The sequence below is a fragment of the Mus caroli genome, unplaced genomic scaffold (assembly GCF_978045245.1).
Source record: "Mus caroli unplaced genomic scaffold, Mus_caroli_1 scaffold_9, whole genome shotgun sequence".
NCBI lineage: Eukaryota > Metazoa > Chordata > Mammalia > Rodentia > Muridae > Mus > Mus caroli.
The window spans coordinates 126776734-126789886 of NW_028227264.1; the positions used below are offsets into that span (position 1 = coordinate 126776734).

The 13153-nt window shown below is 51.8% G+C and overlaps 1 protein-coding gene across 1 annotated transcript in view; it reads right to left on the reverse strand.

Annotated features, from left to right (window-relative positions):
• Kif5a (kinesin family member 5A) overlaps positions 1–13153 on the reverse strand; it is a 39541-nt gene that overhangs the window by 8461 nt on the left and 17927 nt on the right. Inside the window, exons 6-23 of the mRNA XM_085843243.1 lie at positions 12690–12745; positions 12447–12534; positions 12082–12206; positions 10292–10396; positions 10005–10153; positions 8820–8968; positions 8155–8330; positions 5289–5357; positions 4634–4840; positions 4211–4357; positions 3166–3354; positions 2721–2838; positions 2306–2370; positions 2095–2204; positions 1436–1537; positions 805–865; positions 262–333; positions 32–136 (exon numbers count right to left, since the gene is read on the reverse strand). Coding sequence (XP_085699369.1) covers positions 32–136; positions 262–333; positions 805–865; positions 1436–1537; positions 2095–2204; positions 2306–2370; positions 2721–2838; positions 3166–3354; positions 4211–4357; positions 4634–4840; positions 5289–5357; positions 8155–8330; positions 8820–8968; positions 10005–10153; positions 10292–10396; positions 12082–12206; positions 12447–12534; positions 12690–12745 — 2093 coding nt within the window. The remainder of the gene's footprint in view (positions 1–31; positions 137–261; positions 334–804; positions 866–1435; positions 1538–2094; positions 2205–2305; positions 2371–2720; positions 2839–3165; positions 3355–4210; positions 4358–4633; positions 4841–5288; positions 5358–8154; positions 8331–8819; positions 8969–10004; positions 10154–10291; positions 10397–12081; positions 12207–12446; positions 12535–12689; positions 12746–13153) is intronic.

The window sequence follows — 13153 nt, forward strand, 5'->3', positions numbered from 1 at the left end:
CGGGGACCTGGCCTCTTGTTCTCTCACTCACCTGTTTGTGAACCTTTGTAAGCTGTTCCAGGTTGTTCTCAAGAAAGGAGATCTTCTGCTTTTGGGAATGAATCCCCCCACTGTCCTCGGGCTCCATTTCTGCACTCTGGTTAGATAGAAGAAAGACATGGCTGTCCCGAGGCCAAATCGACCCCACAGGAGACAACAGGCTGGAGAACCCCAAGACAGGGAGAGGAGTGCAGGGGTGGGGTGGCTTGAGAACACGCTTACTTTCTTGACTCGAGTCGTGACGTCTTGAACGAACAGCTTGCGAAGGTTGTGGAGGGTCTGGAGTTCACGGGCCTGGGGGGAATAATGCAAACTTGGGGGCAACTGGAAACCAGGTCTACCTTCTCCTTCAGGCTATATAGTTGTGGTCTGTCATCCCCAAAGTGCCACCGATTCACAGAAAAAAGGGCAGGAGGGACAGGGTAGGAAGAGGTGAGGAGCACGGGGGAGAGGTGAGGAGCACGGGGGAGAGGTGAGGAGCACCGGGGAGAGGTGAGGAGCACGGGGGAGAGGTGAGGAGCACGGGGGAGAGGTGAGGAGCACCGGGGAGAGGTGAGGAGCACGGGGGAGAGGTGAGGAGCACCGGGGAGAGGTGAGGAGCACGGGGGAGAGGTGAGGAGCACGGGGGAGAGGTGAGGAGCACGGGGGAGAGGTGAGGAGCACCGGGGAGAGGTGAGGAGCACGGGGGAGAGGTGAGGAGCACGGGGGAGAGGTGAGGGGCATGGGAGCCCTCTCCCACTCTGTTTATGCGGCACAGACACTCACAACTGTCTCCTCCAGCCCCTTGAGGTCCTGCTTGGACTGCTCATGTCGCTCATACAGAAATCTGCAGCAAGAAAAATAATGAGGGCTGGTGAGATGGCTCAGTGGGTAAGAGCACCCGACTGCTCTTCCGAAGGTCCAGAGTTCAAATCCCAGCAACCACATGGTGGCTCACAACCATCTGTAATGAGATCTGACTCCCTCTTCTGGTGCATCTGAAGACAGCTACAGTGTACTTAGATATAATAAATAAATAAATCTTAAAAAAAAAAAAAGAAAAATAATGAGATAGAGTGACAAGAAAACAAGAAAGACCCCTTTGGACACTCCTCCCCAACACTCCCTTATCTTTTTTTTTTTTTTTGGTTTTTCAAGACAGGGTTTCTCTGTGTAGCCCTGGCTGTCCTGGAACTCACTCTGTAGACCAGGCTGGCCTTGAACTCAGAAATCTGCCTGCCTCTGCCTCCCGAGTGCTGGGATTAAAGGCGTGCGCCACCACAGCTGGCCTGGCAATCCTTTCTGCTGCTGTCCTTCCCTCTCTCCACCCCTTCATGCTTGCTTCCTGTGACTCTCCCCACAGAGGCCACCCACGCATCCCACATCTGCACATGTCTGCCGTAGGCGTGTCACTCACGTCAGCTCCTGGAGCTTGGCGCTCTTCTCGTTCTCTTCGTTCTTCAGCCTCTCATAGTCAGCCTGAAGCTTCTCCAGCTCTAACTGGAGTTTCTGGTTCAGGCTGGGGAGGGTGGGACATAAAGAGACACTCAATGGGGGAAAGGAAGCCCTGCCCCTCACACCAGCCCTGATGCACCCGACTTCAGATATCAGGGATACACACTGGCTCTATTGGGGATACACGTCGGCTACCACTTTCATAGCAACATGGGAGCCCCGAGTACCGCAATCATAAAAGTTCCGAGGACATGTCTAATCCTAACTACTTGTGTCTTTTAATTAATTTTTTATGTGTATGGGTGTTTTGCTTGCGAGTATGTTTGTGTGCCTGGTACCCAAGGAGGCCAGAAGAGGCAGTCAGATCCCCTGGGACTGGAGTTACAGACGATTTTGAGCCACCATGTGGTTGCTAGGAATCAAACTCAGGTTCTCTGGAAAAGCAGCCACTGCTCTCAAACTACAGAGCCACCTCTCCAGCCCTTCTTGTGTCTCTCGAGTTTGGGCCTCAAGGTGTGTCACTGTTGAGGACATTAAAGATCCAGAAGGATCGCTGGAGTGGCCACAGCAAGATGAGGGGACTGACAGACACTGGAGCCACCTCTAAGCCCCGCCCCTTACTCTTTCAGCTCATCAATGGTTTTCTGTTTCTCATTAATCTCGTCCCGGAGGCGGGCCAGCTGCCGGTGATGGGCCTCACGGTGATTCTCCATCTGTAGTTCCAGGGCCTTCTGCAGAGAGCACAACCCCGTGCTCAGAGCCAGACCCCTAGGCTGACAGTCAGCACAGCCCCTGCCCTGCCAGACAGCCATTCCACACCTCCCCAGCTCACCTTCACCTCCTCCGCGTCCTGTGTGTCTGGCTCCTTGTCTTTCAGAGCTACCTCGTGCACAGTTTCTAAGTGAAAGGGAGGAAGACAGCTTCCATGACACCAGCTCAGGTCCCAGGGGATGGGCGCATAGGGACGTTCTGAGTTGGGACAGTCCAGCTCCCAGGGGATGATGGACGCATAGGGACGTTCTGGGTTGGGACAGTCCGATTCGCCTTGTCAGGGGTGAGGAAGAACAGAGGGTCTAGGATTCTAGTAAAATGAGCGACGTGCAGAGGCCAGGCTACATGAGGGGAAGCACGAGAGCCGACAACCCAGGACTCAAGCTGATGCTAAGTGAGGAGCTGTCCGGCCATTTCCCTCCAGTGTGTGACTGTCCTAAGGGTCCCTCTGGGACCTCAGATCCAAGGAGCCTCACCGTGCGCCTGGAGCCTGGCAAGCTCATCGCTCAGGGAGTCGTAGGACTCTTCCAGGTGCCGTTTCTTCAACTCCACAGTCTGCATGTACTCCGTGAGTGAACGGATCTTGGCCTCGTGCTGGTGGGGGAGGGGAGGGGTGGATGGCATCAAGGAGACAGAGGTACAAAGGATCTTTCACTATAAACTGCAGCTATCCTCCCACGCCTTCCCTCGTAGCCTCTGTGAGGCCAGAGGCTGATCCTATGAGACCCTTCCTTTAGGCAATGGGGTCAAAGGTCAGTGCTCCCAAAATTTCATGCCTGGATCCTCTTCCCTGTCCCCCTAGTTCTTCAGGCCTTGATCTCCATTGACCCAAGACACTGACGTAGAGGTGGGTGTTGGGAGTTTATCCATCGCCCCAGAACAGCTGTTCTCATGCTATGGCTCCCATCCTCAGACGCTCACCTGTGAGATGAGCAGTTGGCAAGACGACAGCTCCCTACCGGTCACCTCCATCTTGCGATGACACTCCACCTGGAGGTTCTCCAGCTGCCGACATCGCTTAACCACGGACTTCACCTCCGACTTGATCTTGCTGATGTAGAGCCGGGCCACCGTGAACTCCTCCTCGATGGCCCCACTGATCTCCACAGGCTGAGGGTGGGCAGAGGAAGGAGAGCTGCTTCTCTGAGGCGGGAAGCCCTTACCTGCATCCCTGACTCGCTCTCCTTCTCGGGTACTCAAGGAAGCTGAGAACTCATCAACACCTTTGAGCAGTTTGTGCTGGCTAGTTCTGTGTCAGCTTGACACACGCCAGCATCATCTGAGAGGACGGAGCCTCAAATTGAGAAAATGCCTTCATAAGACCAGGCTGTCAGCAAGCCTGCAGGACATTTTTTTTTTTCAAATAGTGATCAATGCAGGAGGGTCCAGCCTACAGTGGGAGGTGTCACCCTTGGGTTGGTGGTTCTGGGCGCTATAAGAAAGCGGGCTGAGCAAGCCATGGAGAGCAAGCCAGTAAGCAGCGCCCCTCCATGGCCTCTGCTTCAGGTCCTGCTTCCAGGTTCCCTCAGTGGACTGAGATCCGTAAGCCAACACACCCTTTCCCCCTGAGGTTGCTTTGGTTATGGGGTTTCACCACAGCAGCGGTGACCCTGACTGAGACGCGGCTCCTGCTAAATAGCATCTCACTTCAAAGCCTCTGTTCACATTCAGATGTTGATAGTTCTCCGGTCTGCCTTGAAAACCACTGAGTCTTTTCTTTGTTTGCTACATCATCCTTGCTAGTTTCGAACCCCTGACTTGAAGCCTGTCTCACCCTCCCAAGGGCAGGGACCGCAGCTGCTCACCTCAGCACCCCGAGGGACTTTCTTATGCAGGTAATCTGGTCCTGCCCCGCAATCCCAATAGGTCACGTTCTTACACACAGATTTGCATGTCAGTTCTACCCTCTGTCACCTCTAGACCCTGCTAATGTCACCTGGATGGCACTGCCCTCCGTCCCACTCACCAGCTTAATCTCGCCGTTGCCCACGATGACACTGAACTCACTCAGGTCCTTCATCAGCCCATTCAGCACCTCAGCGATCCGCTTTCGCTGGTGTCCACTGACCTCCTGGAGCCGCTGTAGCTCGGACTCCAGGGACAGCATGGTGGCCTAGGGACAGCCCCTAAGGTCATTACCATTACCAGCCTCCTGCTCCCCTTCCCAGCTTGAGCAGAGCCTCGCATGTCATGTAAGACTCTGAGGGCTGCTATGGGGAGAACACAGACCCTGCAGAAGCCTCTGGAAGAGAGAAGGGCAGATTGCAGAGGCAGGGCAGGCGGGGGAGGGTGTCTCGACACACGCAGCAGCATCAGCGCAGGGGGCAACGCCAGACAGCAGTGGAGGGAGGCGCTGTGAGGGCCCCCGGGCCCCTCGCCAGCCACTCACCACTTTCTGGGACAGCTCGTCCACCAGCAGCTGGTTCTGCTGGCTCTTCTCCTCCACCTCCTGGGACTTCTGGTCGTAGTTGACTGCCAGCTCCTCTAGGGCCTGCAGCACTTCCTTCACCTCGTCCTTTGCAGCATCATTCTCGGACTGCAGGTGGCTAAGCTCCCGCTGGACCTTCTCGTTGTCTCCCCGAGTGGACACGAGCAGCTTCGGGGAAGAGGCAGGGTATTCGAGACCGCACACTGTCTGTGTGAGTGAAGTTCCAACACCCGAACCGGGCACACGCTTGGAGTACATGTCAAGGGGAAGCGAGCTCCAGGCTTCGTTAACCGGGATGGAAAAGCACGGGGCTCCCTCACCTGGACTTAAGAGCAACCCGGCTGGTCACTACGTCTGTTTTAGATAAAGTTTCTTGTACCCAAGGTTTGTAGCCAAGAATGGCCTGCACTTCTATCCTGATCACAAGTGTGCACCAGATGCCAGGTCTATGCCACCGCCACTGTTTTATGTTCTGCTAGGGACCGACTCCAGGGCTTCATGCATAGCATGCTCACACACTACCAACAGAGCTGCATCGTCAGCAGCTCCGGCCCTGGGTTAAAGGAGTGTTGGTTGATTGGCAGGGATGGAGACCATCCCTCACTCTGACCGTTACCTCTTCCTGGTCCAGCATCTGTTGCTTCAGCTTCTCAATGAGCTGGCTCTGCTGGTTGATCTCATCATCCTGTCAGAGATGAGAGGGGATGTGAGCGGCTACTTCTCCCAGTTTAGGGTGCTGGGATGGGAGGGAGAAGCCAGACCCCCTAAAATCCCGAGTTGGAAAGCTCACACATGGAAAGGTGGCCTTTGCCCTGTTTCCCTAGGGGGTGGCAGCACCCTTTCAGTCCATCTGGGACAACCTTGACACCACACAGCTAAAGTCTACACATCCATACCCTCTGGCCTGGATCTCTCCTATTACCACTCCCATATAGCCAAATCATTTAAAAGCAGAAAAATCAAAATAGGGCTGGAGAGATGGCTTTGTGATTAAGAGCATTGGCTGCTCTGCCAGAGGTCCTGAGTTCAATTCCCAGCAACCACATGGTGGCTCACAACTATCTGTAATGGGATCCGATGCCCTCTTCTGGTGTGTCTGAAGACAGCAATGGTATACTTACATAAATAAATCTTAAAAAAAAAATTATATATATATATATTTAAAAAAAGAAAGAAAAAACAAATTAAAACTTTAAAACTTGTGGGTATTTTATTTTATTTTGGTTTTTTGAGACAGGGTTTCTCTGTGTAGCCCTGTCTGTCCTGGAACTCACTCTGTAGACCAGGCTGGCCTCAAACTCTGAAATCCACTTGCCTCTGCCTCCCAAGTGCCAGGATTAAAGGCATGCACCACCATTTAATATTAAGTGTTGCCCAGCTTGTGGGTACTTTCTGAGACAGAGTCTCATGTAGCTAAGGCTGGTCTCACAATGTGGCTGCAAATGACCTGAAACTCTTGATCCCCCTGCCTCAGCCAAATAAATAAATATAGACAAGTGGAACCTTGGCCAGGATCATGGTGTGTATATGTGTTAAGACTCAGTCTCGGGGCTGGTGAGATGGCTCAGTGGGTAAGAGTACCCGATTGCTCTTCCGAAGGTCCAGAGTTCAAATCCCAGCAACCACATGGTGGCTCACAACCATCCGTAATGAGATCTGATGCCCTCTTCTGGTGTGTCTGAAGACAGCTACAGTGTACTTATTTATAATAAATAAATCTTTGTGCTGGAGCGAGTGGGGTCGACTGGAGCAAGCAGAGGTCCAGAATTCAATTCCCAACAACCACATGAAGGCTCACAACTACAACTACAGTGTACTCATATACATAAAATAAATAAATAAATCTTTAAAAAAAAAAAAAAAAGACTCAGTCTCACCATGTAGCCCAGGCTGGCCTAGAACTATGTATCCCAGGTTGGCCTCAAATTCCCAATCTTCCTGCCTAAACCTTCTAGGTGCTGGGATTATAGGTAGGAACAGCACACCTGCATCATATGATGTGTGTATAAATCTTTTAAAATATTTTAATTTTATTATTTTATGTGTATGGGTATTTCTTGTGCGTATGTGTCTGTGTACCACATGTGTGCCTGGTGCCTGCAGATCCAGAAGAGAGCATCAGACCCCCTGAAACTGGAATTACAGGTGGTTGCTAGTGCTATGTAGGTGCTGGGAGTCCAACCCAGGTCCTCTGGGAAAGCAGCCAGTGTTCTTTTTTTTTTTTTTTTAATTTATTTATTTTATTTTTATTTTATACATATAGGTGGGTTTCACTGCATGTATGTGTATACACCATGTGTGAGCCTGGTGCCCTCAGGGGTCAGACGAGAGTGCTCTGGCATTGGAATGACAGATGGTTGTGAGTCCTCTTGTGGGTGCTTGGAATCACACCTGGGGTCTCTGGATGAGCAGACAGTAATACTCTTTTTTTTTTAATTTATGGTTTTTCTTTTCTTTTTTCTTTTTTTTAAGATTTATTTATTTATTATATGTAAGTACACTGTAGCTGTCTTCAGACACTCCAGAAGAGGGCGCCAAATCTCGTTAAGGATGGTTGTGAGCCACCATGTGGTTGCTGGGATTTGAACTCTGGACCTTTGGAAGAGCAGTCAGGTGCTCTTACCCACTGAGCCATCTCACCAGCCCCGCAGCCAGTGTTCTTAACCCCCGAGCCGTCTCTCCAGTCGGAAAGCTTATGCATAATAACCAAATCCACTTTGAAAAATGGCCTGGATATCTATTTGAAAAAAATTTTTTTCCAGACAGGGTGTCCAGGCTGGCCTCAAACTTCCTATGTATCTGGGGATTGCCTTGAGCTAGCCCCCAGTGCTAGGAGTACAGGCGTGTGCCTCCATGTAATGTGCCTGGCATGACACGCTGCTGGGGACTGAGCCAAAGCTTTGTGCATCCCAGGCAGGCACTCCACCAAGTGAACTAGCTCCAAACAGACATGTTTATGAAGAATCGTTAATGGGGCGGAAAACCACTTGTAATGTGATGCTACCTAAAAGACTGGAGTCCATCAGGGTGGCCGCACTGGTAACCCCAGCACCAAGGAGGCTGAGGCAGGAGAATCAAGAGTTTGAGGCTCACCTAAAATGTGAGACCATCTAAAAGAAAGCTATTAGGTGCAAATGACTCCAACTGTATATATACCTCAGCTGCACGATACACGAAGAGGAGTTAAACATTAAGTGTTGTCTCTACGTGATAATGACCAGTATTATTCATGTTCTTCTATTTTTAAAACTCATTTTCCACATCATCATGGTTATACAAACCAACTTTTAGACCAGCTACAGTGTGCGTGGACTTGAGTGGTATGTGCACAGGGAAGTCAGAAGCACTTGTGGGCGTCACTTCTCTCCTTTCACCAGGTGGGGCCCTGGATGCAATTCAGGTCATCAGGCCTGGCAGCAGAATGGCCCAAGCTCTGTGACCTCGCATGTCAGCCTTCCGCTCCCTGCACAATGCGGACTCACCTTGTCATCAAGCTGCTTGTAGAGACGGCGGATCTCTTCCTCATATTTCTGCCTTTCCTCAGGTGCGATGCGCACCACAATGGATGAGTTGTCATTCACAGGGGTCTCCTCGCAGAGCTCAGCTCCCAGAGCTGAGTCCTCTCCAGCCAGGCGCTCAGTCTCAGGCACATTCTCTCCTGACAGACGGACAGGAGAGGAAAGACCGTGTGGATGTTAAAATCATCAACCCCACAGTATCTAGCAACAGTATCTAGCGTCACCTATGCGACAAACCTCTGGATGTCTAAGAGGGAGTTTCCAGACTGAGTTAGTTCAAGTGAGCAGATCCACCTTAAATGTGGGCAGCACAGGGCAGATCCACCTTAAATGTGGGCAGCTTCCTGACTGCAGCTGCCTCTTGCTCCTGCCACCACACCTTTCCCTGTACTCTCAGACTGTGAGCCAGCGTAGACACTTTCATCCCTGAATTGCTATAGCTAGGTGTCATGTCACGGCAGCAGGGCAAGTGGCCTGAGTCCACCCTGGCGACTCCCCAGAGCCAGGATCTCCAGGCCCTCAGGCTCCGTTCCCACAGCCTTGCTTCCAGAGGTTGCTGGCCTTAAACACTCCTAGACAGGGCTGTCCCGAAGCCACTGTCCCTCACTCCCATGGGATCCCGCTCTAACCATTGCGCCACCGGCTAAGCTCAGCCTCCAGCTTCGCAATTGTCTCCTTCTGGGCCTTGGTCTTCTCCTTCTCCTTCTCATACTTCTTCTTCCATTGCTCAGCAGTCAACTCCAGATTCACTGAGGCAGTGTTCTTGATGGTCTTCGCCCTGAGCAGAGAGAAAAACAAAGGTGAGACTCCAGCCAGTCCTTGGTGATATGGTGTGTGTGTCTATGTGTACCTGTGTGTGTGTGTCTATGTGTGTATGTGTACCTGTGTGTGTGTCTATGTGTGTATGTGTACCTGTGTGTGTGTCTATGTGTGTATGTGTACCTGTGTGTGTGTCTATGTGTGTATGTGTACCTGTGTGTGTGTTTATGTGTGCCTGTGTGTGTCTATGTGTGTATGTGTGCCTGTGTGTGTGTCTATGTGTGTATGTGTACCTGTGTGTGTGTCTATGTGTGTATGTGTACCTGTGTGTGTGTCTATGTGTGTATGTGTACCTGTGTGTGTGTTTATGTGTGTATGTGTGTGTGTCTGTGTGTGTATGTGTGTGTGTCTATGTGTGTATGTGTACCTGTGTGTGTGACTATGTGTGTATGTGTCTATGTGTACCTGTGTGTGTGTCTATGTGTGTATGTGTATATGTGTACCTGTGTGTGTGTCTATGTGTGTGTGTATGTGTACCTGTGTGTGTGTCTATGTGTGTATGTATCTATGTGTACCTATGTGTGTGTCTATGTGTGTATGTGTCTATGTGTGTATGTGTGTATTGTACCTGTGTGTGTATGTGTGTATGTGTACCTGTGTGTGTATCTATGTGTGTATGTGTGTATGTGTACCTGTGTGTGTATGTGCCTATGTGTGTGTCTATGTGTACCTGTGTGTGTGTATCTGTGCCTATGTGTGCCCATGTGTGTGTCTGCCTGTGTCTGTGTGTATCTCTGTGTATGTCTGTGTATGTCTGTGTGTCTCTCTGTGCTTGTGTGTGTGTGTCTATGTGTATGTCTGTGTGTACCTATGTGTCTGTGTGTATGTCTGTGTGTGTCTGTGTGTGTTTCTGTGTGTGTGTATGTCTGTGTATATGTGTCTGTGTGTTTGTGTGTCTGTGTGTGTGGTATGTGTGAGTGTGTGTGTGTGTATGAACAGGAAGGGATGGGACAGCAGCAGTGCACCCGGGACCCTCTGGGGACTCTGACACTGACCGCTGCCCAAACATGAGCGTGGACTTGGTCTCTGCGTCATTGTAGCTGGACGGCGAGCAGCAGATGAACATGGTGGTCCTGCAGTTCCCTCCCAGAGAGTCCTGGAGAATCCTCGTCATTTTACTGTCACGGTATGGCACGTAGCTTTTCTAGAGCAGGAGCAGACCGTGAATGTGAAAATGATTTCAACTGGATAATAAAGGGCAGTGCTGCTCCCTGGGGATTGGGGCATGATTAGAATCGGGGAGAAGGGGAGGAAGTGGAGGATGGGGGCAGGGGACACTCACGGTGCCCTCCGCCAGTGCAGAGATCACGTTCCCCAGGGCCGACAGTGACTTGTTGATATTCTTTGCCTCGTCCAAAACGGCTCCCTCTGCCCCTGTTTTGCTGACCTGTCAGAGAAGGAAGTACAGGACAAGTGTGTGTGTGGGGGGGAGGGGAGGCTGGCTTCCTCCTCTCCACTTAGAAAAAGAGGGAGAGAAAGGAGAGGGGGGATAGAGAGAGAGAAGCTTAGCCCTTTCCTTGGCTCACCTGAGCCCTCTTGCCGAAGCTCTCCTCCCTCCTTTGTATCAACTCCATAAACTATTAATGACTGGGAAATTCAAAGTCAGAGGGCGAATCGGTGGCTGCCAGGGGATGGGAAGTAGGGAAAACAGAAGCACTCTAGGATTCGGCAGTAACGGCAGTGTATCATATTGAGAACAAACTAACTTGTGGATTATTTGGGGGCGAGGGTGGAAAGAGTCTCACCACAGAGCCCAGGCTGGCTTCACACACGTGCTCATGTTGCTCCTGCCCACTGACTGCAGGGATCACACGTGACACCGCCATGCCTGACTCACGACTGTTTACTCGTATGTGCGGGTGCTTGTGTGTGGAGGTCAGAGGTCAATTTGGGGTTGTTCCTCAGAAATTGTCACCTTAGCTGTCTTTGAGTCTGGGCCTCTCACTGGAACCTGGGGCTTTCCGGTCAAGCCATGCTGGCTGGCCAGTGAGTCCCCAGGGTCTGCCTGCCTCCACCTCCTGGAGCTGGACTTAAAGGTATGCACCACAACGCTCAGGTTTTTACACGGGTGGGGGAGACTGAACTCAGGTCCTCCCACTTGTTAACAAGCACTTTCCCCAGCCCTGTGCTTTGTTTTGCTTGAGACAAGGTGACTAGTCCAGGCAGGCCTCGAACTCCCTACGTTGCTAATGATGACCCCCCTGCTTCCATCACTGAGGAGATAACAGGCGTGTACCAGTATGTCCTGCTTATGCAGGATGGAGAGCAAACCCAGGGCTTCCTGCTTGCTGAGTAAGCACTCTACCAGGTGAGTTATGTTCCCAGCCTTGGAGTATCAGTGTGTGTGTGTGTGTGTGTGTGTGTGTGTGTGTGTGTGTGTGTGTGCATATGAGAGAGAGAGAGACAGAGACAGACAGAGAGAGACTGGGTCAAGGAGCATGCACAGAATGTGTGTGGTTGGAGGACAACCTCAGGTCCTCAATTTCTACCTTGTTTACCTTGTTTAAGGGTGGGTCCCTTCACAGTTCACTGCCAATTACACCACCTCCCTCTGACTGTAGGAGCATCCCTCTGTAGGAGCACCGCTCTGACTGTAGGAGCCCTCCTTTGACTGTAGGAGCACCGCTCTGACTGTAGGAGCACTCCTCTGACTGTAGGAGCACCGCTCTGACTGTAGGAGCACTCCTCTGACTGTAGGAGCACTCCTCTGACTGTAGGAGCACTCCTCTGACTGTAGGAACACTAGAATTACAAACCTGAATCACCATGCCTGGATGTATGTGCCTTCTGGAGACCTGGCCTCAAGTCCCAGGGCTTGCATAACAAGAGCTTCACATACTGAGCCATCTCCCTGTGATATATTTTAATGGTGAAATATTTGCTTACTACTGGGGAGGGCTTGTGCTATTATCTGTCTGTTCCTCCCAAGTGCTGGAGTGAACGGCGTATTGCTACCACACACGGCCAAATTTATTTTTCTTTCAAATATAGTTTTTAGAAAGGCAAACTTTCCCCGCAAGGACTCCTTTGCAACCCCCCCATTCCCCCCCACCTTCCTCCCGAGATCCCAACCTTCTCGCTTCCGGCCAGATCCACGAGGTACAGCTTCCCGCTGAGCTTCTGCTCGGTCTCTACGTTCTCCTGCTTGATGTTGATGAGGAAGATGCTGTGGCTCCGAGAACTGTGCTCATTCATGTCTGCGGGAGACGAGACTCGAGTCCTCAGGGAGCTGCTGCCCTCGGTCACAGAGCCACTGGCTGCCATTCCACCCACCGAGAGAGAAAGGGCACCCAGGCCCGTCCCCACGGTGGCATTTCCCAGGCAGTGGGCTACACAGGCAGGAGGCCCCTCCTCCCCTGCTTGCTTTCCCCCCAAGTGGGCACAGGAGAGAGGCGAGAAGACCCCCAGACCCAACAGCTCTTTATGTCTCCACTTACTGGTGACGGCTACGTGACGGTTGGACTTCCCCTCATCGATCACATCCAGAATCTCCTCTGGGCTGGACACAAAGCGTTCGGTACAACCCTGCAGGAGGCAAACGGTGAGGGCCATAAACTTTGATCTTCAGATCGAGCTGCCCACATACCACCCAAGGGACTTTGGGGGGGGTCCACTGACCCCTCCCTCTCCACACACACTCTTAATGCTCCACTATGCACAAGAACCCACCCGGCTCTCACCTTGACAAACGGCACCCGGTTTTTATCCTCATGCACGGACAGGTTTGTCTTGGTCACTGAAATCAAGACAAAGCAGGGTGAGAGAGACCACGACCCCACCCCTAGGTAACGCTGCAGGCACACTCAAGGTAGGAAGATGCCCCACGAACACCCGAACACCATCTTCACAGGCAGGCCCTACCCCTCCATCCTCCTCATAGGACTGCAGCTGTTATTGGGCTCTGTGTGTTATTGGCCTTGAGCTCATCTCCGACTCTCCCAGGCTTTGAGGGGTTTGGGTTTTTCCCCGTTTTTGTTTCTGCAGCTGGAAACTGGACACTGAACTCAGAACCCCATGCTGGACTTCCTGCCTAGATCCCCATCCCTGATTCTTTCTCCTTCTTTCTCTGTTTTTCCACATCAATTGGGGTTTGAACCCAAGGCCACACACATGCCCGGTGGGCTCCACTACGCACCTCCGTCCC